The 23555-nt window shown below is 39.3% G+C and overlaps 2 protein-coding genes across 3 annotated transcripts in view; one reads left to right on the top strand and one right to left on the bottom strand.

The window, feature by feature from the left end:
• The first annotated feature begins 251 nt into the window (after positions 1 to 251).
• On the top strand, positions 252 to 10699 carry LRP2BP (LRP2 binding protein). Of its 2 annotated transcripts, none has more exons than XM_054824498.1 (8): positions 252 to 493; positions 740 to 855; positions 2374 to 2487; positions 4004 to 4146; positions 4224 to 4329; positions 4789 to 5012; positions 8032 to 8197; positions 9669 to 10699. In XM_054824498.1, the coding sequence occupies exons 1-8, from the start codon at positions 304 to 306 to the stop codon at positions 9732 to 9734; spliced, it is 1125 nt and encodes a 374-aa protein (XP_054680473.1). In that variant the 5' UTR covers positions 252 to 303; the 3' UTR covers positions 9735 to 10699. The 2 variants fall into 2 exon arrangements, with proteins under 2 accessions (XP_054680473.1, XP_054680474.1); XM_054824499.1 differs by having other exon boundaries at positions 743 to 855.
• A 144-nt stretch (positions 10700 to 10843) lies between these two features.
• The window catches only part of SNX25 (sorting nexin 25), an 89327-nt gene continuing 76615 nt past the window's right edge, over positions 10844 to 23555 (bottom strand). The window contains exons 12-19 of the mRNA XM_054824497.1: positions 23290 to 23430; positions 22948 to 23061; positions 22234 to 22398; positions 17285 to 17402; positions 16007 to 16073; positions 14310 to 14491; positions 12694 to 12794; positions 10844 to 11849 (exon numbers count right to left, since the gene is read on the bottom strand). Of these exons, the coding sequence (XP_054680472.1) occupies positions 11775 to 11849; positions 12694 to 12794; positions 14310 to 14491; positions 16007 to 16073; positions 17285 to 17402; positions 22234 to 22398; positions 22948 to 23061; positions 23290 to 23430 (963 nt within the window). The 3' untranslated portion in view covers positions 10844 to 11774. The remainder of the gene's footprint in view (positions 11850 to 12693; positions 12795 to 14309; positions 14492 to 16006; positions 16074 to 17284; positions 17403 to 22233; positions 22399 to 22947; positions 23062 to 23289; positions 23431 to 23555) is intronic.

Raw genomic sequence — 23555 nt, forward strand, 5'->3', positions numbered from 1 at the left:
GCCTACACAGCACCGTTACTCTTTCTTTTGGAAAATGGACCAAAACCCAAAGGGAAAATACAAACGTTACTTTCCCCATCTTCTTTCTGCCTTGGCGAAGGCCGTGGGCCCCAAGGACCGGCTATGGAGCAGGCTGGGCTGCGGGGGGCTGCGAGACAGCAAGAGGGACAACTGCCAACCGCCACCGGCAAGGGCCGCTGTGGAGCTCCGAGCGTCCGTTACCCGGCGGGGCGGGCCCGGGTTCCGGCCTTCGCCCCCTCCCGGCCGCTGGCTTCCCGGGAGGCCGCTCGCCGCCGGGGCGGGATGAAGCTGCGCAGCGAGCGCCTGCCCTGGGCTTGCAGCGGCCAGCGCGGCCCCGGGGCGGCAGGTACGGGACCGGCCTGCAGAGCCGCCTCGCCGCACCTCAGCCGCCCCGGCAGGGCCCCGCGGGCCGGGCTGGAGCCGGGCCTGGAAGGGGCCCGCAGCCTTGCTGCTTCCCAGCCGACACTGGAAGGTACTTTGTGAAGGCCCCTCTTTAGTACAGGCTGGCTTTTAAGCTCTTCCATGGCGAACTTAACGTTCACGAGGGTCAGGTTGTCTTCCCTGAACTTTTCCTTTTTATCAACTACCCCTCTCTTTCATCTTATTTTAGAAAATGTAATAAAAATGGGACACCACCAGTTTCAGACCTTTAGTGCGCTTACTGATGCTGTTCCATCTGTTTTGGGAAAAAAAACCCAAATGTGTGTCTATTTTTAAGCAGAGAACTGCAGCCGTGCTGCTTTATTTGCAAAAGCAGAGGAGCTGTTGGCGAAGAGAACGGCAGGTGGAGACCCGCTGGCACGCTTTCTGAAAGGACAGCTCTACTACGAAGAGGTTGTGGTTTCCTTCTTTTAAGTATACATTATAAAGCTGACAATTTTCAATACCATTTCAGTGGAAAAAGAGACACCTTAAAAAAACTGCAAGAGATGCCTATGCCTGTTTTTTTCACGTGAAAATCACCAGGTGTTCCCCCTAAATGTTTTTCCTACACTTTCCCCAAGCATCTAGTGGTGTCTTCCAGTTTCCTCCCAGGTGTCCTAAGGACCAGGTAAGTAAGCGGCAGCCTACCCCTACAGCTAACTTGCAAGCTGAGTTGTTTTTTGGCCAGCTGACCGTCCCTGACCCAAGACACAGCTTTGTTCCCTACCTACCCACCAGTTTTGATGAAACTTGTTTGAAACATGTTATCTTTGAAATTTCTGTCCCTGCCCACTTTGGCTGAAATTGGTCACCCATGTATTTGGAAGTCAATGCTCAGTGTAAGGCTGGCTGGCAGGTGAACTTAAACCTCAGTTTCTTGTGAACACTAGAATAAGTCAGTTCAGGAAGATGGAAAAGAACCCAGTACAAGTACTGATTCATGTGTTTTCAAATGTGATGTGCATGGATTCAGTCTGTTTATAGTGAAACTAGTGGCACAGTGTAAATCAGTCTCAGAGTTTCCAGCAGGAACAGAATTAACTCACTCAGGGTTTGTGCTTTCTGGGCCCTGTCCTTTATGTTTTTTGTTAATGAATTGCCTGATTTTGGCATGATCAAGACTGACCCCATGGAGCTGAAGACCTGCCTGTTTCTTGATGAGCTGGCTTGGATGCCCATGTTATATATTGCTGTCCATCCCTAAATTTATTCTTTGAGCAGGTTTTAATTTCCAGATTTTTGGACATATGTCTGTATTGCCTAAAAATGCATGTTCTCGTAGTACCGCAATTTCAGATGTTAGAGAAAATCACTGCCTGATCAGAGCCATAGGACTCCTTCTTATAGCACTAAATTCTCAGGAAAGGTGAGAGTACAGGTGCCTCCCGTACTTCTTTTTCTGATACTCATGACAGCTGGTTGTAAAAAGGCGCTGGGTTTTTTCCAGAGTTCGTAAAAAAAATACAAAGCCTACACAGTCATAATGGTTAAGCTTCTGAGACAATCAGTAGTTTAGACAATTAATAGTTTGGGCAATATTAACAAGGGGGATTTTGTCATTGTGAGGATGTTTGACTGTCGAACTATCGCTCAGTTCTAAGCTTTTGCAGTCTGGTATTATTTTATCAAAACATACAGAAAATTTGAAGGAAAAGTATAGTATATAGTCAGTTTGTATACCAGTACTTATATTTAGAGTTTTTAAAAATACATATAAAACCAATGAAAACTTGTTTGAAACTCCTAAGTGCTTCCACCCTATCCAACTTTCTTGCGGTTGTTGACTTACTCTATTTCTGTTTTCTGCCACTTCTACAATTGTTGCAATGCTCCAGGTTGAAAAACTGCAAGAGGGTATCTGTTGGAGAGTTAAGCTGCCACAGGTACTCTTCGTTCTGTGTACATCATTGTTTATTCTGTCTTTCCCAGGGGTTGTATGAAGAAGCATTAATACAATTTGAAAAAATCAAGGATACAGATTTTCAAGCAATGTATCAGCTTGGTGTAATGTATTACGATGGACTAGGCACTAAAGAAGACCCTGTGAGTAATCTAGCTGTAGACTTTTTACTTTTAATATTAGCTGACAATTACTAAAAGCTTCTTTGTAAGCTTGATTATTTAGTTTAAAATAAGCAGGTCTTTGATTTAGAATGAGTTTCATAAAGTACAGATGTTTATAAAGCATCATTGAAGAGAGAGGGTTCTGGGCTGAGGAAGTTCTCAAAAATAGCTATAATAAACTTGTATTTTAAAATATAACTTCTAAGAGTTTGGTTGTACTTTGTGTGGAAGCTATGTTTAAAAATTGCTATTAATTTCTTACTTTTTAATAAGCAGTGTATATAAATGAAAAAATGTGTAAAAATGGAAATCAAACAACTACATTTCAAAGTATAAAACACCTGTTGCACAAATATGCTTTTTAAGGTACTTTCTATTCTCTTAGCACGGATGCTAAAGAACATTGTGCTTCTGACAGTAATCTTTTTAAATTAGACAAATGAAGAGTTACATTTGAAGAATTTGAAGAATTCAAAGAATCAAATTGAAGAATTACATTACCAAAAAAGGAAGACAAAGGAATGAATTTCTACAATAAGAAGAGAGTTAATTTATTGGAGAACATGATCTTAAAGCGTAGTATGAGGAAAGAATACAAATAGGATGAAAGAAAGGGTAGATAACAAGATGGGCAGGCAAAAAAAAAATTGAACCAAACAGTATATTAACAAATCAGACTCTTGTTTGGTGCTTAGGGGATTGTCAGCAGAGCAGAAAATATTCTGCTGGGTTTTAGAGGTGGTTCATTTTTTCTGTATGCCGTATGCCTGTATAATTACCACACTGGTTTACTTGTAAATAAACATTTTAGTAAGGTTTCTTTCTTTTTTGTGTATTACAATCTAAGTGAATAAAAGAGGAACCTTTTATAAAAAGACTGTTTCTAGTGTATTTAAGCAGGGTGTCCATGCTAAATCCTAACAGTGTAAATCTTGTTTCCAAAATATTTTTGAGGTCCTTGGATGCTATACCACACAGCTGCTCTTATTTAACATTTTCCATTCACTTATTTAACATTATCTTTTCTTTTGTCCATTATGAATCTAAGGTATTTTTAATGGAGGGACTTCAGAGTATCACTTTGCCTTGTGTTAAGGTTGTTTAATGATTTCAGATACATTATGCAATATGAAAAAGCTTACAGAAGTCTAAAATTGAAAATGTAGCAAGTTTAGGATGTGACATCCACTTATGTAAGCTAAAGAATATTTTTGAGAAAATTTTTATCAATCAAGAGTGACATAATATCAGGAACTTTTATAAAGAAATGTTTCACATTAAAAATATGTCAAAAATCTAGGGGCTGTCTCATAACCAAAGATCAGTTCTGCTTTGGCATGACATGACACTGTTCTCCAGACCATCCTACCAGTATGCCTCACTCAGCCTTTCTTCAAAGCAGAAAAATGACCTTACAGAAGTTAGTGGATTCTCAGGTACTTTATTCCAGCCTCTTCACAGCCTGAATGTAATAACTAAAATGTCTCAATTTTAGGAAAGAGGAGTGGAATATATGAAGAAAATACTCTACTCTGATTCCCCAAAAGCAAGACACTTGAAGTTTGCAGCTGCATACAACCTTGGCAGAGCGTATTATGAAGGATGTGGTGTTAAGCAGTCAACTGAAGAGGCTGAAAGGTAACAGCAATCAGTAATTTTCCTGACAAATATAAGATTCTGTGTTACTTAAACTTTCTGTGTCCCCATTTTCTTAGGTTGTGGCTTATTGCTGCAGACCACGGAAATCCAAAAGCAAGCGTAAAGGCCCAGAGTACTTTAGGAATGCTTTATTCTGTGTCAGTTCTAAAAGATCTGAAGAAGGTAAAGCCCACTTGTACCTTTTGAGTTTCTTGAGTCCCAATTAATTTTGAATTTCACAGAAAGGTTACAGTGATACATTTGACTCTGAAAGCTGTGTTTTAAATATAGCTAGGCATTGTCATCCATATAAGCCTATATGAACAGATGGCCGGAATCCCTCATTTTGACTTGACACTGCTAGCCCAGATTATTTTTTTTTTTTTGGTGGGAGAATTGGGGAGAATGATAGAATGGATTTAAGTTTTGTGAGCTTTGGTAACCTTCAGAACTCAAGCAGGTGCCACTGATTGACAGCACTGACAGTAAATGAAGCAGGTTTAAAAGCCTTACAAGGATTCTGCTTTCTTTTATGTGTAAGCACTTCTTACAGGATGGTTGATGTAAAAGCTTTTATGGAAACAATATGTGAGAAAAGCAGCTAAAGTAAATATATCCTCCAACTCTGTGCCTCTTGTTTAGGCCTTTTTCTGGCATTCAGAAGCATGTGGCAATGGAAATCTGGAATCACAGGGTGCACTTGGTGTTATGTATCTCTATGGACAAGGTATATGTCAAAACACTAAAGCTGCTTTGGAGTGTATGAGAGAAGCAGCAGAACGTGGAAACATCTATGCTCAAGGCCATCTTGTGGAATATTATTACAATAGAAAATTTTACTCAACAGCTGCTGCAGTAGCCAAAAGGTGAAGTTAATTTTGTTTTATTTTTTATTATGGTTCTTCATGTAAGACCATGTAACTCCAATTAAAAGGATTAATAAGTTCATGCTCTTGTCTCTCAAATTCAAGAGACATTTGAGCTAACGAATTGCAAAACCTCATCTTTAAAGAGGGAGTAACAAATCACAGCCAAAATTAATACTATGAGGTTCTCAATTACTTAGTAGAGTTTAACTTTTCTTTCTGTGAAGCAGAACAGCCTTGAACTAGAATCCTAAGTACAAGCCCACATGCAACCCTGCCTTCCTGTCTTCTCAGTCCACAATCTCCTCTAGGCTCCTGCCTACACTGTTCCCTTTTAAACCCCTTTCATACTTTAAACTCTTCCACTTTCCATCTCTCACATCATAACGTCATTTCTACCCACTGTCTTCCACTCCATCATTTCCCTGCTCTGTGGCTCAGTGTGCTTTGGTCCAGTTTCTGTGTCCTCTACAGGAAATGCAAGCATTGATACTGGGTGGGATCCTCCAGTAAGCTACTCTGAGCAGCACGGCCTGGGACCTAGAAGTAGGGACCACACACAGTGCCAAGTTACCACCCTTTAGCTTTTCATCAGTTGCTGCTTATGGGGATGCATACCCCATATGCATTTTTAAGCCTGGACCACAAAATAGGCATCAGCACACAAGTGGGTTCTGGTGATGATCTGCTCGCCTAGAGGTACTGGTCTGAGCCACAGGCAGCACCAATTGGCCTTTTCACAGGCAGTCACTGCGGGGCTCGATGCTCTACCTACATACGCGTGTATTGCAGAGATAGCGACTTCTGTTATAGGCTGCAATATTTAAAATAGCCAGTCTGGATCAAGTTTCTGTATCTTGAAATAGTCATGGAGGAGAAAAGCAATGTTAGTGCCAGTTCTGGAGCTGATAAACAGCACATTTCTGTGACAAACCTCTAGAGCTGGCCAGTATATGTTAAAAGTTCATCTGTCAATCAGATTATTAATTTGCTGGAAATAAGATGCAGACAGACTGACTAGTTATAGAAGCTGCACACAACAGCATTTGTGCTTTTTGTGGTATGTTTATGAAGCTGCTGCTGCCCAGCAATAAACACAACTTACCATTTTTCTGAAGCTGCACCCTGTATATGCCACTGCATAGCAGCAGCTCTGGTAATTCAGTAGGTCAGTGATGAATGCTGTTTGCTATACTCATTGCTGAAAAAGGATTGTTTTCTCTCCAAACTGCTGCTTTTCTTTCTCTTGCACTGCAAATAGACTGACAGCTATCCAGTCCAGTCTAGCTTGTGTGGCTTGGAATGCAGCCCCTCCAGCCAGTGCTGCACAGATTATTCTGACAAGTAAAAAGTGTACTTCATCAGCTGCAATTGTGATTGCAGAAAATAGCAATGATATCCTGTACTGCAGCCAGAAACGACAATTTCTGAACCAAAAGATACTGCCACCATACTTGAAAGAGTTCCGCTTAATTGGGATTGCAGTTGGCCTTGAGGGCAAAAATTTTATAGCAGTTCAACCAGTTGGATGAAGCATCAATACCTTTTCTCTTAAAATTTGTTTGCCCTATGTTCATACCAACTACGCAGTTTGTCACATTATGTACATACAAACAATATGTGATTATGTACAGTATAGCCATGCCTAATATTTGGAGCCTAGATTAGCTACTGATACTTCAAATACCAATGCTGCTATCTTATACAGTTTTACTTACCCATTGCTATGGTATGTTCTTGAAGTCAACTGTGCTGAACTAGAATTTTTGCCTGACTTGACTGGGTATTGTCATTTGCATCAGCATCCTATTGTGTATCTTTGGAAAAGAAGGCAAAATTGCTGTATATCAGGAAAGATAAAAGAGGAAATAGGTTACTGTTACTATATTTGAATGCTCTTGCTAATACGTCTTTGGGGTTTTTGTTGGCTTTTTTCTGTTTTGTTACTGTATTTGTTAATGGGACCAAATTAGGTGGGAGAACATTGCTCTCAACACATTCAAGTGATTTAGCAGGCACTGACTTGCAGAGGATTACTTCAGAATAATCTTTCATAAACGCCGATTTATAGGGAGCAGCTATAAACTGAAATAACCTGCACTTTGTTTTCTTTTTTCTATCAAGTCTGTGACTATTTAACACAAACAACAACTAAAATGATGTGTGAAGAAGCATACAATTACTGTTTGGTATCTGGAAAGGACATGGGTCTTGGGGGTTTCTGTCTTAAGACAACACTTAGAAAAAAATCAATTCCCACTTAGAAAATGTTGTACCTAACATTATAATAACAATAGTAGGTAATTATAGCCTGATAGTTAAAACAATGTTGACTTTGTCCCTCTGATTCTTAAAATGGTTCCTAGTAAAAACAACATGCTGAAAATAAGGGGACAGCAAGCAGACAGATGCATGTAGAAGAAAGAAAATAATTGAGCTGAAACAGTCATAAATGGTCATCATACTGGGTCTTATAACTTGAGGCTCTTGAGTATGTCCAAGATCTTCAGATCACTATGATTTGTCAATATACTAGGAAGAACTTGGAATTTTAGAATGATGGAATCATGGAATCGATTAGGTTGGCCCTTTAAAGATCATCTGCTTCCACCCTCCTGCTGTGGGCAGGGACATCTTCCACTAGGTGAGGTTGCTCAATTACATGAAGTAAGAGCTTTGCCTTTCTTCCACATATATATATTAATTTCCATGAAATACTTTAATAGGAACAATTAGTGTAAAATATGCTGCCATTTATAATTAGTGTGACTACAGTGAAAGTGACTGCAAAAGTTACATATTTCTTTGCTATTTAATATCACAATATTCAACTAAGACGTAACTTCAAATCAAATACTGAACAGAAGAATCCTTATCAGGCTGCTGAGTAGATGCAAATTGCAGCTTCTTTTGGCTAACGATGTAAATGGAAAGGAGGCTTTGTCAAGTCATATATGGTCGACAAAAATTATGGCTTGAAATAGCATTATCTAACCTAACCCTGTAAATTCCACCACAGGATTACAGAAAATGATGACATCGATATGCTAGCAAAGACAACTGATTGCCTTCCTACATACATAGCCAAGGGGGTGGCTATGGCTGCTTTCTACTTGGCTAGGTGCCTCCAGCTTGGCCTAGGTGTACAGCAAGACCAAGCTGCTGCTAAAAAATACTATTCTAAGGTAAGTTGGGAAAGTCTTACAGACTAATTTATATCTCATGAAATTGAGTGATACCTTGGATTTGAGGCTTTAAACTTGCTGTTTGGTTAAAGATTCCAACATTATTTATGTAAAAAAATCCCCCAAACCAAAAACCATCTGTGCAAATGAGGAGTGACGAAAGTACATTGAAAACTACTAAAAATAGTCTTGAAGGGTTACTGTCTGCCCGCTTGTTTAAGCAAACAACGCATTTTGCCAAACTAAAAAACAATCTGTGATAATCACCACAGCAAAGAGCTCAGTAACTTGCAAGATAAATCAGCTATATGATTCAAATAATTTTATCCCCAATTGATTTGCTGTCTGTCATTATCTCAAACTGAAAACCCATGACTTTTCCTCTACTTTAGATTCCCTAACAGTTACAACATTCATTAATGGTATTTAAATCAGTCATAACTGGTTGTCATGCTATTTTTATGTTTACATTGTTACCGATAGCTGAGGATCTACTCTTACTGATACATGGGGGGGAAAACAGGTCACATTTTTTTGAAAGTTCTAAAGTTGAAGTAAGGTTTATTGCTTGAGGAAAAAGATCAATAATAGCTTCTAGAAGATGAATCTGCTAAATAATATCAGTAGCCAGTAGTCCTAGAAAAGTCTTAAGGCATGGAAGAGGCCCATCAGGATTGCACTGCTGCATGGCTTTGTGAGAGGATAGCCCTTCCCGCTGTCTCCCATCAGGCCTAGTGTAACCACCACAACTGAAAATTACAACTTTCACTCATCGTTCACTAGCTGCACATCTGAGACTGACCTAGGAACCTCACTAGCATCCTAGTATAAAAAGAGATTATTTCTATTGACTGGTGCCACACACCTCTACATCAACAAGAGAAGGGACAGAAAATAAATGAGGAAGTTACCAGAAGCAGTAACTTTAGAGCAAGTAAAAGACAAGACTTCTGGGTACGTTCAGTTTCTTTTGTACCTGGAAAATAATTCTGATAACTGTACAATTATATCCACTTAAAATGAAAATCATGTCTGCATTTTTAATTAACTGTTCAGCTACATTTTTGGCCTAGCCTTCTTGACCCAGTCAGTTTTGAAAGAGGCAAGGAAGAGAAGGTGGGCATCCCAGAGGGTACTGAAATAGATGATGGAAGTGAACGAAACCCGTAGAATCTGTAAGCAGATTTATGTAGCTGACTGTGGTACCAGCACATGCCATACCAACAAACAATAAAAAAAATAAAACCAAGCCTAACACTGTAGTCAAGAATGCTCATTTTAAATACTGAATTTTTCTTGCATGGCATCAGAAACAGGGATTTAAAGCTGAATATATTAATTCTTTAATATTTTAACAAGATGATTACCTCAGATTATGTCACCCAAACTTAAAGACCTTATTAATGTTATATTGACAACATACAATTTTGTTTTAGCTATAAACTAGAACTCATATTCTTTGTTTTCAAAGGCATGCCTTCTGGATCCTGCTATGGCTTCTGACCTTGAACTGGCAGCTAATCTTGGGAGAATTTAGTGTTTCCTTTAGCTGTGACTGGTACATAAATGTATTTCCTACAGTAAACTATAGTAAATTATAGACTGCTTGTCATTTACTGCTTGCAACTTTCTATAAATTATTACTTAAAGCAATTTAGCAATTCTTTTTTATCTAAGAAAAGAGAAAGCAAAAAGCTCACACTCTTTAACTGAGATGAGGCAAAGGCAGACTTTTCAAAAATGGCATTGAAGACATAAGGTTTATCAAGGACATTTTACTGGGACAAGTGTCCTGTGTTTTCTTAATGTCATACTGCTATATAGCACATGAATCAAACCAAAACCAGATGAAAACGGTTGTTTCCTTTTCTGCATTTTTAGTATTTAAACATTAAGTTTTAATATTCTGAAAAACTTGAACTTGTCTAGTTTTCACATACAACCCATTCACAGGTCGTGACCATTCTTAACTCTTACCTTTGCTAGTGGTGTATATACTTTCTTTCACAGGCTCTTCTAATACATCTAGATCTACTTATGTGTCTCACCACGTTACACTCTTAGACTGCAGAGATTCGAAGTTGGAAATTGGCCTGTATGACACGAAGCTTTACAGTTCAAACCATGTAAACTTCTAAAACTAGAAAACATTACTTACAGAGCTATCAAAAAAACCATTAGTATGAAAACATTCAATATACGTGTCCTCTGCACGAGGCTTGTTCTCCTCAATCCTTCTTCATATTGCATTTACGCTGCCTGTGTTTGTATTAGAAATAGTCAAAAGCCTTTTGGCTGGGAGCATGTCTGCCTGAGCGATGTTATGCTGAATCTTTTACCAAAAGATACTTTGATTAAACACTAGTAAATGTTACTGATTGCTATGGTAAGCGTGCACATTTCTAAATACCTATTTATTTGTAAAACTTTGTATGTGCAGAATTTGGCTGCCTTCTTAGGACTGTCATGACTTGAAAACTTTTTTGAAACTGCTGGAACAGAAGGTTAGATGTTACTTAAAATATTGATTTAAATATAGCATACAGACTTTGTGTACCTTGAACTATAGCCAGTCTTAACTGCAAGTGGTTTTTCTAAGAGCACAACTGTACTGAATTTGAAAGAAAGTAATGAGTGTCACCTAGGGATTTTTGATGATGTTTAATTATTTAGATGTGCATTAAGACCATATTTACATGTTTTTACATAAATTAAAAAAGACACTGAAGACATAATTTTCTTTCCTTGTATAAAATACGGGAAAGATTTGAAGGTTGTTTGAAATTGGGGTATTTGAATAAAACAGCCCTGAGTAGTATCAGGGAAGTTATTAGAATGGTTTAATTAAATGTCTACTTAATCATTCATAGAAGCAATTCATAAGCGCTAATCTCTGAACTAACATTTAACACAGGCATTCTGTTAGGACATACCAGTTTACAATACATATTTTTGACACAGACTTCAAAGTAACGTAAATATTCCTTACAAAACTAGTGCTGTCAAACTCATTCATTGTTGTCAGTACAGCCTCATTATCAAGTACTGCAATCCAGTTGTGTTATTTATTGCTTACAAATGCTTCAAACTAAGGGAAATCTTTGGTAAAAACAAAATTGATAAAATTTTCACAATAGCTTTACATGTAGTATTGCACGACAAGGCTTTTTCAATACACAAGGAAAAAGGAATGCTCAAATCCTCAGTGAGGAGATTAGAACTGTACAACATTCATTAGTTAACCACTATAAGCAAAATTTCTTTTCATAAATGTTTAAAATATTTTCTGGTTTCTTTCAGCTTATATGAACATTTATTTTTCAATCTATACTTGAAACAGAAGAGTAGTCAAATAGAACAATTTAAATAAAAATTGGCAACTATACAGCATTTTGTTGTCTACCCTACTACAGCATCAGATCTTTTCAAGTCTTTACTTCACAAAAAACTCAAGAGGAAAGAAAAACGCTAAAAATAATCATAGTCCTCAGCCCTCTATGGAAAAGAGGAAAATAAGTTTCATGTCTATTATTGGACATAGACATTTCTCTAGTGGTCCAATTGTGCAGATTCAAACCTAAGTGGCATTAAGCTGCTCTACATGAGCTCTTAGCTCAGGACACAGTTCAGTTAGCAGCAGTTCCAGCAAAACCTGAAAAACAGAAAAGAGTTAAGATGAGCACAGGTGCCAAATGAGAATGTCTTTTTCATTTCTGACATGTTCAGAGCATGACAGATAACAGAAGCATGTAGGGTCATTCCACTCATCATTCATGCAACTACTTTTCTCTCATCCTGAAGCTAGCACGCACCCTACAGATAATATGGGAAATGTCTTAAGGGTGAAAGAAGGCAAGTGCCACGGGCAGCAGCTTTCAGATGAGGATTCCCCACCCTGTACAAACTGGGGCTGTTCTGTGGAAGCTGCAGTAGCTAGCTAAGCAAGCACCAGGGCGTGCACCTCCTGAGCAGGCTGCGCCAGCTCCAGTGCTGAGGCTGCGCTATGTGATGGGCTGCTGAAGGAAATGAGCCAGAAAAGACTGAGAGTGAAGGTGGTATTCTTGGATCCAGCTGCATACTCCGTCCAGTCCCAACCAACAGTAGAAGAGTGGGACTTCTGGAGGGTTATCATGTCCTAACTGGGAAACAGTCCTGGAGCTCTTCTTCCCCAGGATTCTCCACGGTATGTTTATTTTTCTCAGCTATATGAAGAAATTAGTTTGCACCTTATGAAGTTAGGCAAGTTGGATGTGGTAGAGAATCTCTTTTAGACAAAAGTAATATTGGTTTTAAACAGCTTTTTATTATTCAAAATTAGTCAAATGATGGAACCAAGTACATCTTTTCTGACTTAACAACAAAAAAAGTTACTTGCACACGGAACAATAGTCCAACATTTCTGCAAAAACACACACTCCAGGCTTTAATACTGAGTGAGCAGAGCTCAGCAATTGACAGGATTATAAAGTTAAAAGGCTACTTCTCTGGTTACTCACATAGAGTAGATGCTTGTTAGCCTTCCTTTCTTGCAATGCATTGAACACTTTCACTACACCGTGACGGGCATTTTGTTGTCCAACAAGACTCTGCAGAGTATCTGCAACAAATGTTATTTCAGCTTACATTGTTCCACTCATGCTAGGCAAACCCTCCAGCTAACACTACTGCCCACGAAGGAGGGGAAACAAAACCCCCACACTTCATGGCCCTCGGTTACAAGATACCTAGTCCCTATTCACCAACCTTTTAAAAACACACAGGTAACAGCATCCCAGGTCGAAATCATACCCTTATTCTCAAGTATCCAAGTTAAATAATAGCGTATGCATCTCAATGACAATGTTTTAAGTGTTTTAACATGATATATAGTATGCCTTTCAGGTAGTTCACCTAACAGAGTCAAGTCTAATCTCATACATCATTAAACCATTCATTTAAATGCACCTTCCGCCACAAAGACAGAATTCCTACAACAGTTAAAACAGATTTAGCACTTTAATTGCCTCTCAACCTTCACAGAAAATACTTCCCACAAGTAAGCAGGTAAGAGAATTTCAAGACAATTATTTACATTTTGGATTAAATTAGAGAATAAATAGTGATCCAGTGCTTCATCATTAATTTAAAGTGCATCCAGCTATGTCCTGACATCTCTCTCCAAACTCAGAAAGAAACAAAATCACAAGCCAACTATGGAAGGCTATTCTAGGCAAGTAGGTGAATATATAACAGAGAGAGTAAATGGAGGGTTGTTTACACATCAAATGACAAATATTTTGCATGCATACCTGCTGCTATTTTTGCAATAAAAGTTGATTACACAACCTAATGCAAGGGGCTATATGAGATATCTCAGTGAAGCCATAAACCAGCTCAAAGTACATTCATATGGAGGGGAGATAAAAAGCATTCAAGCTATGTTTAAGTGCATTTCCAAGGGCGAAATGGAATGATTTCGGCTCTTCCCAGTTAGGTACCTTTGGCTTTACGTGATCTCTGAAGAGTCAGAATTATGTAAGTGGACTCCCTGTCCTGTGAACGGGGCGGGATGGAGCATCTCAGAACGGTGCCCCAGAAACGTGCCTGGGCTTGGCAGGTAAGGGCAGGCAAAGGAAAGTACCAGAAGCCCCACTCAGTCTAGGCTGCTTCTGTCCAGGCTGCAGGTCCCTCTGACGTTCAGTGCCTGGAAACCTCTTATCAGAAATAGACAGCAACACACAACACTAACAGCATGGGTAGATCTCCCACTTCAATTTTGAAATAGAGGAAGTAGTAAGTGGGGTGGGTGGTGCCACTCTCCCTGTTTGTCAAGAACCACCTGGTATTTGCTCATAGAGGACCAGTGGAGAAAGCCTTGACATAACTTAGGTTCCTTGATGAATATTACATACCGAAGTGCGGAGATACTAGATTTTGCATCCACCAGTAATACCCGAATCCATGCCCTTTACCAGACAAAAAGTAAGGCCAAAATTATCGTTATTTATGCAAATAACCATAACTTACAACTCTACAGGAAAAAAAAACTAAAATGCAGCAGAACAGTATTTGATTAACCAGTTTCCTTACTAGTTATTAAATCCGTGATCAAGCAGAATGGAAGTGATCTCACCTGGAATGTTTTCTAGTAGTTTTTGCTGTGCTCTCTGTTTTGTCTCTTGCTTTTGTTCATCACTCTTGGCTCTCGGTGGTGGCGCTAACTTTCCATTTGGCCAAAAAGCATCTCGAAACACACCAATGTAGTAAACAAGCATTGGTTCACTGAACATCCAGTGTACAGTGTCACGGATTTGCCTGTAAAGAAGTGTAGAAGGGAGCACATCAGAGTTGGTCTCTCACGTTTTATGCAGATTTATTATTTGTACTCCCAAAAGTAGTGGAAGCAATGCTCATTTTCATGTAATTATCCCAATTTATCAGAGCTGATTTCACCAGCAACACAGCAAGTTGTATTCAGCTCTGGGTGCTCTCGGATCTAGATCACTCCAGATACTTGACTGAGATGTGGAGAAGGCTACATTTCAATGTCATCCACAAACATGTATTACAACTTACAAGTACTACACTGAAATGTGTATATATTTCAAGGATGGGCAGTACAAAGGCTCCACTGGGTAAAGACATAAAAATCAGCTAAATAATTGTAGCAAAATCCAAACGAGTTGCATGCACAGACGTGCCTGGTGGGATAAAAACAGACATACAGCAACTTTGCATGCATGCTGTGCTCACACACACTCTCTCTCTGTCCTCTCTCAGGTGTCTTTCACGCTAGTTATCAGCAGTGTGTGAAGAAATGAACCGATCAACTGAAAACTCAGTGAATGGATACTGTCAGAGACCAGTTCAGAGGGAGTCAACTGCGTGACTTCCCATCACTTCTCCAATTTACTGCTACATAACATACGTGAGAGGTTTTAAAAGCCATGCTGGCACGTGCAAATTTAGTCACTGACTGGACGAAGGAACCGCCTGTTCTGCTGGTAGATTTCTGGGCTGTGACGCTTAACCTGAGTAACAGCCCCACTGCTACACCAAAGCAAAACAATGCATTTCATCAGATTCCCAGTGGCCCTTTGCCCATGTGAATGTCCTACAGAAATCACAGATTCACAGACTTTCACAAGAAAATCCATCATGCGTAAGGGCGTCAGTACTGATCAAAGGAATCATGGAAAATGTGTTTGTATCAATCACCCACTCTATGGAATCAAGTTGTACTCTAGGCCTTTGTATCTGACAAGAAAAGGAATTATCTTCCACATTTTTTCTGACCAATGATATAGCTTTCCACATGAAAGGTGTGTACAGACACACACGCTTACTTCATAGCCTCGCCCAGGCCTCACTTGGCAGACATGTCTTCAAATGATACAGAAAAATGGACACACATCACTGTTGCAGGTGTACAGGTTTCATATTATAAATTAATGGTTCTCATCATGTATAAACATTGTTTCAGTCACTTCAGAGAAATACGTGATTTGAAAGAAATTATTTAAAATCGAAACCTGGTTTCAGATCTGGCAAAAATCTTCATGGGACTAAGATAAAGCACAAACTAATAAAAGCCATTCAGAGCTGAAATCCCATGAAATACTGTTTTACTAAAAGCAAAACCCTGTGTAGGGGAAAAAAATCTGTCTTCTCTAATCAACATAACATATTTGTAAATTGAGCTGTGGAAAACAAATGCAGATTATCATATACAACATAATGTCCAGATTTTTTTTTTTTTTAACAATTCTGCTCTCAGATTTTTTTTCCTGGAACAATGATGCAGGTTCAGTTAAAGTAACAGCTACTTACTTGTTGATAGTTCTTCCAAAAGTGACTTGTACTAGTGCAATTAATGTTTTTCTGACCCACTTGAACACTAGAAGAATGAAAAATAACAGAAAATAAAGATCAAGAAGTGAGTAACATTAGGGAACCCAAGACCATGTCCAAAGCCTTCCCCCTTGCCTCTCCCCACTCCCAAAAACCAAAAACTCACCCCTAAAGTAAACTCATCTGTTACAATCCTTTATAAGGTTTCACTAGTTGTACATGGGTCTCATTTTTCTTGACTGCTTTCCCTGTACTGTTTGCTATACGGTTTTTAAATCTTGCAGATTACATGAACATATCTGTAATATGCATTTGTACCTTATACCATAAACTTTTATGTTTAAGAATATTTCAAGTTTATTGAGCCATACAACTATCCAAACCCTTTTTTCTACTAGAAAAAGGAAAATCCCTCAAAATTCACACCCTTTTCATATCTGCTTGAATAATGTTGTACACACAGCAGCAGCATTAGAATGCTGAAAACATTTTCACTCACATAAACCAAGCAGTTAGCTTTTCATTACAAATAAAGGAAAAAAATGTGAGTGCTTCCTAGTAATTACTGGTTAATCTTTCTTTCGTGCTGTTCACCATCAGTACAAGAAAGTCTATATTTGGAAGGTACATCTGCCATTTTTGGAAGGTGCTGCATTTTGTAATAGTTACTCCATAAATAATTTTATAGAGCCTCAAGTATGGCTGTACATTCAAATAGAAACAGAAGTAGTTTTCTTTATTACCATCATTCAGTTACATAAAGGAGGACCAAAAAATCTGGTACTGAAAGATGCCACAATTCTAGCATCTTTTCCACTATACAAATTGTAGAACTAAAACGCACACATAGTATACTTAAAATGAACATTAAAATTATGTTGTTTTGTCAGTGACATGTTCTGTAATAAAGGCATCTTTCCCTCCTCGTAATTTATACATTCTAATATGCAGAAAACACACTTTTGTACTTTTCTGTCTTTTCCAGATTTTTTTTTTTTTAAATGAAAAACTTAATATTGAATGCAAATGCTCTCCCCTACCAGTTACATTTTTACTGTCAAGTTATACTGGAATTTCACTTTTGAATGAAAGCACCAAAGTTATGAACTACTGGAGATCAGCTCTGTTCCCAAACTGGCTACATAGATTGCAAGAACATTTCCACTTATTGAAACAGCAAAAAAATCCAAATTACAAAGTGCGCCAGATTTCTTGGCCAACAGATTCCTCTAGCAAATAAGCAGGTTTACAGCTTACTTCCTCGCAGCTCGAAAATCTCTCCAATCAGCATGAAACATGGCTCAGCAAGAGAGTCCCTTTTCCCATCGATCTCCTCTCCGTAGTCCGACAGGTCACTATCCTCTTCTGTTTCTTCCTAGGAAGAGAGACACAATATGGGGATGCACTGCAGATCCCCATCCTTCTTCCCAAATGGATTTGGTTTCGGCCACACTCTGGGGAAGAAGCACAGCCAGCTCTCCTAAGAAAGGGCATTAGAGCCGCCAACTCTGCCGCTGGCAGATTCTGGCAAACAGGAACCTCACCAGGGAGTTTGAAAAGGGGTTGCACTTCCCACCAGTCAAGAGTGATGAGGACACTCTGCACTGCTGCAATCATCACCACTGCTAGGTCTTCTGCCTGCAGCCTTGCCCCAGTGAGCACCCCCATGTTGGGTGAACCTGCCCAGATTTGCAGGGTCACTAGCTGGCTAAGAGAAAGCAGGTGATGTGAGCGCCATGTACTGCTAAGAAGCAGGTGAGAGGTGTCAGGAGGAGATCCACTCAGGTGTTTGTGATTGCAAAGCCCCCTCTGACACAACACCCAAGAAGGACATCCAGGATGGGGAGCTAGCCAGCTGCAGTTGTTTGCAAGGCAAGCAGATAGGAAGAAAGGGGGAGAATCTCGTTATTGCCCAGAGAGCAGCAGGTAGCTGGCTCCTCTGGAGAGCAGGCAGCACCTTGCACAGCTGAAGCTACTCAGTGGGATCAAGCACCTGCAAGTTGTCCTTGCAGCAAGCGGGGAACCAAACCTGGCAGTGGAAGAGGAACTGGCCACTGCAAAGACAAGCACCATTAACAAGTACCAGTCCCAGGCAGAAATGTAATATGGTGATACTTAGTGACCTGAGCCTGAGGATACCCAAGCTCAGGGTATCAAAGGCGGTTGAGTTATTCAGAACAGACTTGCAGGAGAAGCATGGATTCAACCACCTCGGTTTAGGCAGTACATTTATTCAAGAATGCAGAGCAGACAGCAGGTGGTTTCTCAGTGTTATGAAGATCTGCTTCAGCATCAGGAGTACACCACGTACCATTACTCGTGGCAGCCGGCACATCCCTTTGCTTTGCTAGATCTTCCCCTGCCCACCTATGCTTGGAGCAAAGCCACAGGGAGGTAGACCCGACCCCCACGGAGGCTGGTGCAGTGCCCCAGTCTCTGGTTCAGGACTGGTCTGCATGGTGTGCTGACAAACTTTCTTCAGCCCTGGTTTTCAAAGAAATCTGTCATCTCTTCCTCTGCCTTCCTTTCTTCCTTACCATTCCATCATCTAATACTGCTCCCTGCCACCATCTAGTCTGGAAAACCTGCTTCATGGCTCTATTTCTCTTGCATTATTTTGGTGTACTTCTTGGCCTTATTCTTATCGTCACAATTTTTCAGTCATCCCTTGCCTGTCATTTGAACCCTGCTATACCGAGAGTATCCTATCTTGTCTCAGCTGTATATCAGTTTGTCTTACTCCTTCCTCACACCCTTCAAATCCCATCTAAAGCCCATCATTGACTTCAGGTACATTTCCAGTCTCTGAACCTTCTCCAGGTATGGCACTGCAGAGTAGTCTGTAACAACTCCAGTGATGCGTATTCCAATATATCCTGGACCCTTCACTTCCTGTGTCACATTTGGCATTTTCTCTAGCACTGCTGGAGATGCTGCTTCTCTCCGCATAACCAGAAAAAGAAAAAACCCCACAGAACTGTCAATGAAGTGCACTGTAAATGTCCACGAGGACTCCCCCGTTTATGGACTTCTACAGCTTGAGGAGTCCCAAGCTTTTAAAGCTTTCTGCTAACGTTAGGCCAAGCTGTGACTGAGGGCAAGGAACAAGAAATGCCACACAAGGAAACCACAAATCATTACCCATCTTACCACACACGCACACAAACTCACTGATGATGAACAGCATTTTCTCCAGGGACACAATCTGGAGCAAACTCCAGTCCTGCTCACTATCTTCCTCTGGTCAACAGGCTTCTTGGCCCCTTGTTATTTTAATTATTCAAGAAATTATGTTTTATTTAATTTTTCATAGTAGACATCATTCCATATTTTCATTAAGCACTTGGGCAACAGAACAGCAAATAAGCTTACTGAATTTGCAGGTGAGCTTACTGAATTGGTAGCTGAGCCCACAGGGTGCAGTTTGATAAAGACAGATGCAAAGCAGCAATAACTCACTGTGTTAATGCAGGAAAACAAAACAATTGACATTGATAAGACTACAGAAAAAGATCCCAGGGCCATACTGCTCTGGAAAAGGCAAGTGTGATACCATGATGTTTAAGCTTAAACATCGTTTGTATGACATACATACACACATAGACATAAAAATTATTTTTGAGCATTGTGTTTCAAATTTTAGTCACCACATTTCCAAGAAAAATAATCGGATAAGTCCAGAGCAAAACCACAGGAACTAAATAAAACATAACCTAGCAAAAACTAGGTGAAATTGGGGCTGCTCAGTCTAAGAAATAAAAGAATAAAAGACAAAAGAAAAGTAGTAACTCCTGATAACTGAGATGATCCTAACCTAAAGTGTTCTGTGTTTGCTGCACACAGGACAAGAGCTAGTTGGCTAAAGACAGGAGATTTAGGTTAGACAGTGAAGAAAAAAACAAGGTTTCTAACCATGAAGAGAGATGAGAACTGGGATAAGCTGCCTTGCTTGGCTAGAGAACATCAGTTATCAGAGGTTTAAAAATATGTTACACAAACACGTGCCCAGAATTTTGCCAGTACAGTTGAGTGTGCTTGGAGCAGGAGGGTAAACCTGATCACCTCCCCCAGGTCTCTGCTTTGTTTTTCTGCTGTTCAGACTCCCCTATCATTTAGAAAAACGCAATGAGAAGTGTAAATTCTTATACCACAGTGCATTTTCTATCCATTAACCCTTCATAAACCTAAAAGCCCTTCTTCTAGAAGATATCAACTGCATTTTTTCCCTCTAGTTTTGTTTTGTTCTTGAGAGCTAAGAAACACACTCTAAAGCTAGCCCTGTCCAAGGAGCTATATATATAAAAGACCTGAAATTGCTGCAATATCTAATCCTGAAAACAACACTCAAGAGGTAATATTGTTGCTGTAACACATACTTGAAAAATGTGAGACAAAATGTAAAAGGCAGAGAACTGTATGAGAGCATTCTCTTCTACAAAGCCCAAAATACAAACTAAACCAGGATTTTTAATTACAAAGAGAACACAACTGTAACAGCTTTGTCATGTGTGGTTTAACACAACTAACTTCATTAATGACTTTGTACCAAATGATTTAACCCCAGTTTAACTGCTTTAGTAAATTATTCAAAATGCTATCACTGGACAAGACTGAGCTGATCTAAAGCTCACACTGAGAAACAGGGGTGTCCAAGAAAAATTAGAGCTTCACAATTCCCCTCCCTCCACTTAATTTTATCATTATTTTTAAACTAGGACAAATGTTTGCCATACTGATTCAGAGTCTAACAGTTTCCTATACTCCCTCTATCTGTATCCTGTTGTCTCATCTTATATTTAGGCTTAGGAAAGGAGAGGAGAGGGAAGGTGGATGTGAAGCGAGATGGTCTTCGTCTGCATTTGCAGAGTGCCTGGCATAATACAGTCCAGCCAAATATAAGCTCCTAGTCCGGCAAGTAAGAAATAGTATTAAATTTAAACTGAGTAAGAAGTTATGTTCCAACTCCTCTGTTGCCACATTCTCTGGGCATTTTTTGCTCTACTTCAGTTTTTCCGAACCAGTTCCTTCATTTCTTTGTTCTCTCTCCTCTCTCACACACTCTCATTACAAACTCCCTTTCCTTCTCCCATATTTCCTAACTATCTCCTCCTACACACTCACGTAATACAATATACGTGCAGTCTGGCTTTTTTCTTGAGGACGTTTTTAAATTAAATAGTGAAATACAAATAGCTTCATGCTTCTATGCTTTTATGCTACCTCTACCTAACAGTCATTTCAGTGAACACACTTTTGGTTTTTTTAGAACTGCAGTACTTCTATCGAAGTATAAAATTAGTTTCTCAATTTTTCTTTATATTTATTACTCTGAAACAAGACATAGGCGTTCAGCATCTAGGTGCAAATACAGTGCAATTTTGAAAAATGAAAATACATAGAATTTTCTTACACCTGAGAGATGCAAGACCACCTTTTTGCCTATTAACAGGCTAGAACTGGACAAGTTCCCCAAACCTCTATTTATCCTGCAGAAGGTCCATCCACTGCAGACAACTACAGCACGTAAGGGAAGAGTTATTTCATATAAGTGAAAAGGGGAATAGAAACAGCTCCTTGGAGGCTGCATATCTGCAACATGAACCACCCAGAATACAGTGCCATGGAATTACGGTCATTTTAGTCAACGAGCGAGCTATTTTAGTCACTAATCTATTCTTCATTGCATTTTGAAAGACAATGGGGTTTTTATGGCTTAGTATCAAATTCTCCAACTGGTTTGCACACATGGGCTCCCGCCTCTATTTGCAAATTCACTCAGTGAGCCTGTACCATTTGCCAAAATTCTTTGTCAAAACTAGCTTTGCTTCAGAAGTTGTCCAGAAATTATTAAGGACACACAGCTGTTCCCTGCCAAGAGAAGCTTCCTAACAGAGAATTATTTTAACCTGTCAAAACCCCTCTGACATATGCATGTCAAGAGCACAAAAGTGGAAAATTCTGCTATAAAAAATAAACAATCCCACATGGACTGCAATCTGTTTATTTGGGATAGGTTACATGTATGCCTATATATATATATATATATATATATTTTTGACTCTTTGCTCACTTACGGTAAATTAAAAAATGACCTTTGGATATGCATTCCAATATTACCTGCCATTCAAATGCACTATATTAATGGCTCTCCCTGTTTACTTTGGATAAGTAATTAAATTTGGGAAGATTACTTTTCTACCACTTACCTCCTGATGAGAAAACAAATCACCAGGAAGTCGTTCTAGAAACGAGGAGAGTGAAAAAGATGACTTCTTTCCTTGCACATCAATAACTTTGAGGTGCTCTGGGGAAGGGCTCAAGAAGGCGTAAAGTGCTTCACTCTGGCAGAGTCTTTCATCAGAGAGCAATTTCTATGAAAGAAAATTAATGACAGAAACAACACATCAATTAAATATTTCTTGTTAAGAACAAGATATGCCAGGCCATCCAATAAGACTGATTAAGACATGGCTCAGAGGTAGAGTGAGAAAAAAATCCATGCCTCACAAAGATACTTCAAAGACACCTGAAGAAGCTAGTTCTAACGGATTAGAACTAGTAAGATTGAAGTTTTTAATCTTACAACTTTCATTCTTTTTAAATAAAAAAATGTTCTAATTTGTAAGAAATTTGTTGTGGAATGTTTTAGTTAAAAGTGGCAATTACAGGATTCATTATTTACTATTTCTTAATTAATCAAAGTTTAAATTAACTTACCACTACAGGAATGGTGACTATCAGCCAAACTCATCTCAACTTCAGGCATTTTAGACAACTTTGACATTTACAGCGTCAAACTTTACATCTGACCTATTTGTTCTAGGCTCTCTCTTTAGTCAATAGAGAGGCAACATCCACTCCAGAGGCAGGATTCAATTCTCCTGCTTAGACATCTGTTGGTTTTGTCTTTGTTTTCTTACCTGCAGAAAGTTATTAAGCTGGTTCTTGGATTTCTCCATGAATTTCTGGTCTACAGATTTGAAGGGCAGCTTGCTGAGGGAAGGCAACTGAACTTTCTTTAAAGATGGAAAACACTGTGCAGGAGAAAGGAGAGCTCACTTAACATATATGTGCAGAAAAACACAGATGGTTCAGAACAGAAAATATGCAGATAAAAAACTAGCTCTAAAAGGCTAAAAGCCAAAAGGCTGGCATAAAAACTGGCAATATTACATTTTTTATCTGGTTTTCCCCCCTCCAAGCATCATTCTGACAAATTTTAGCAATTTGCATCTTCTCCCTCCCCTAACTGAGATTCATACCTCACTGAGTTTCCGGTGTAGGTTCTGAAACTCACTGAGCTTCCTGGGAACAGTCCAGTTCTTAGTTTCAGCTCCACCAACTTCTTGTAAACTCACCATGACAGAGTAACAGGGCACTTGTTCTCCATTCTCTTCTAAAACCTTGCAGGGAGGAAACCAACACATAAGGTATACTGCCTTGAAAGCAGAGAGTGGAACATCTGGGCTGCCAGATGACTGGCTTGCAAATTCAGTTGTCATCACTGCCCCATCACTGCTTCTCTTGC

Source organism: Grus americana, chromosome 4 (assembly GCF_028858705.1).
Source record: "Grus americana isolate bGruAme1 chromosome 4, bGruAme1.mat, whole genome shotgun sequence".
Lineage (NCBI taxonomy): Eukaryota > Metazoa > Chordata > Aves > Gruiformes > Gruidae > Grus > Grus americana.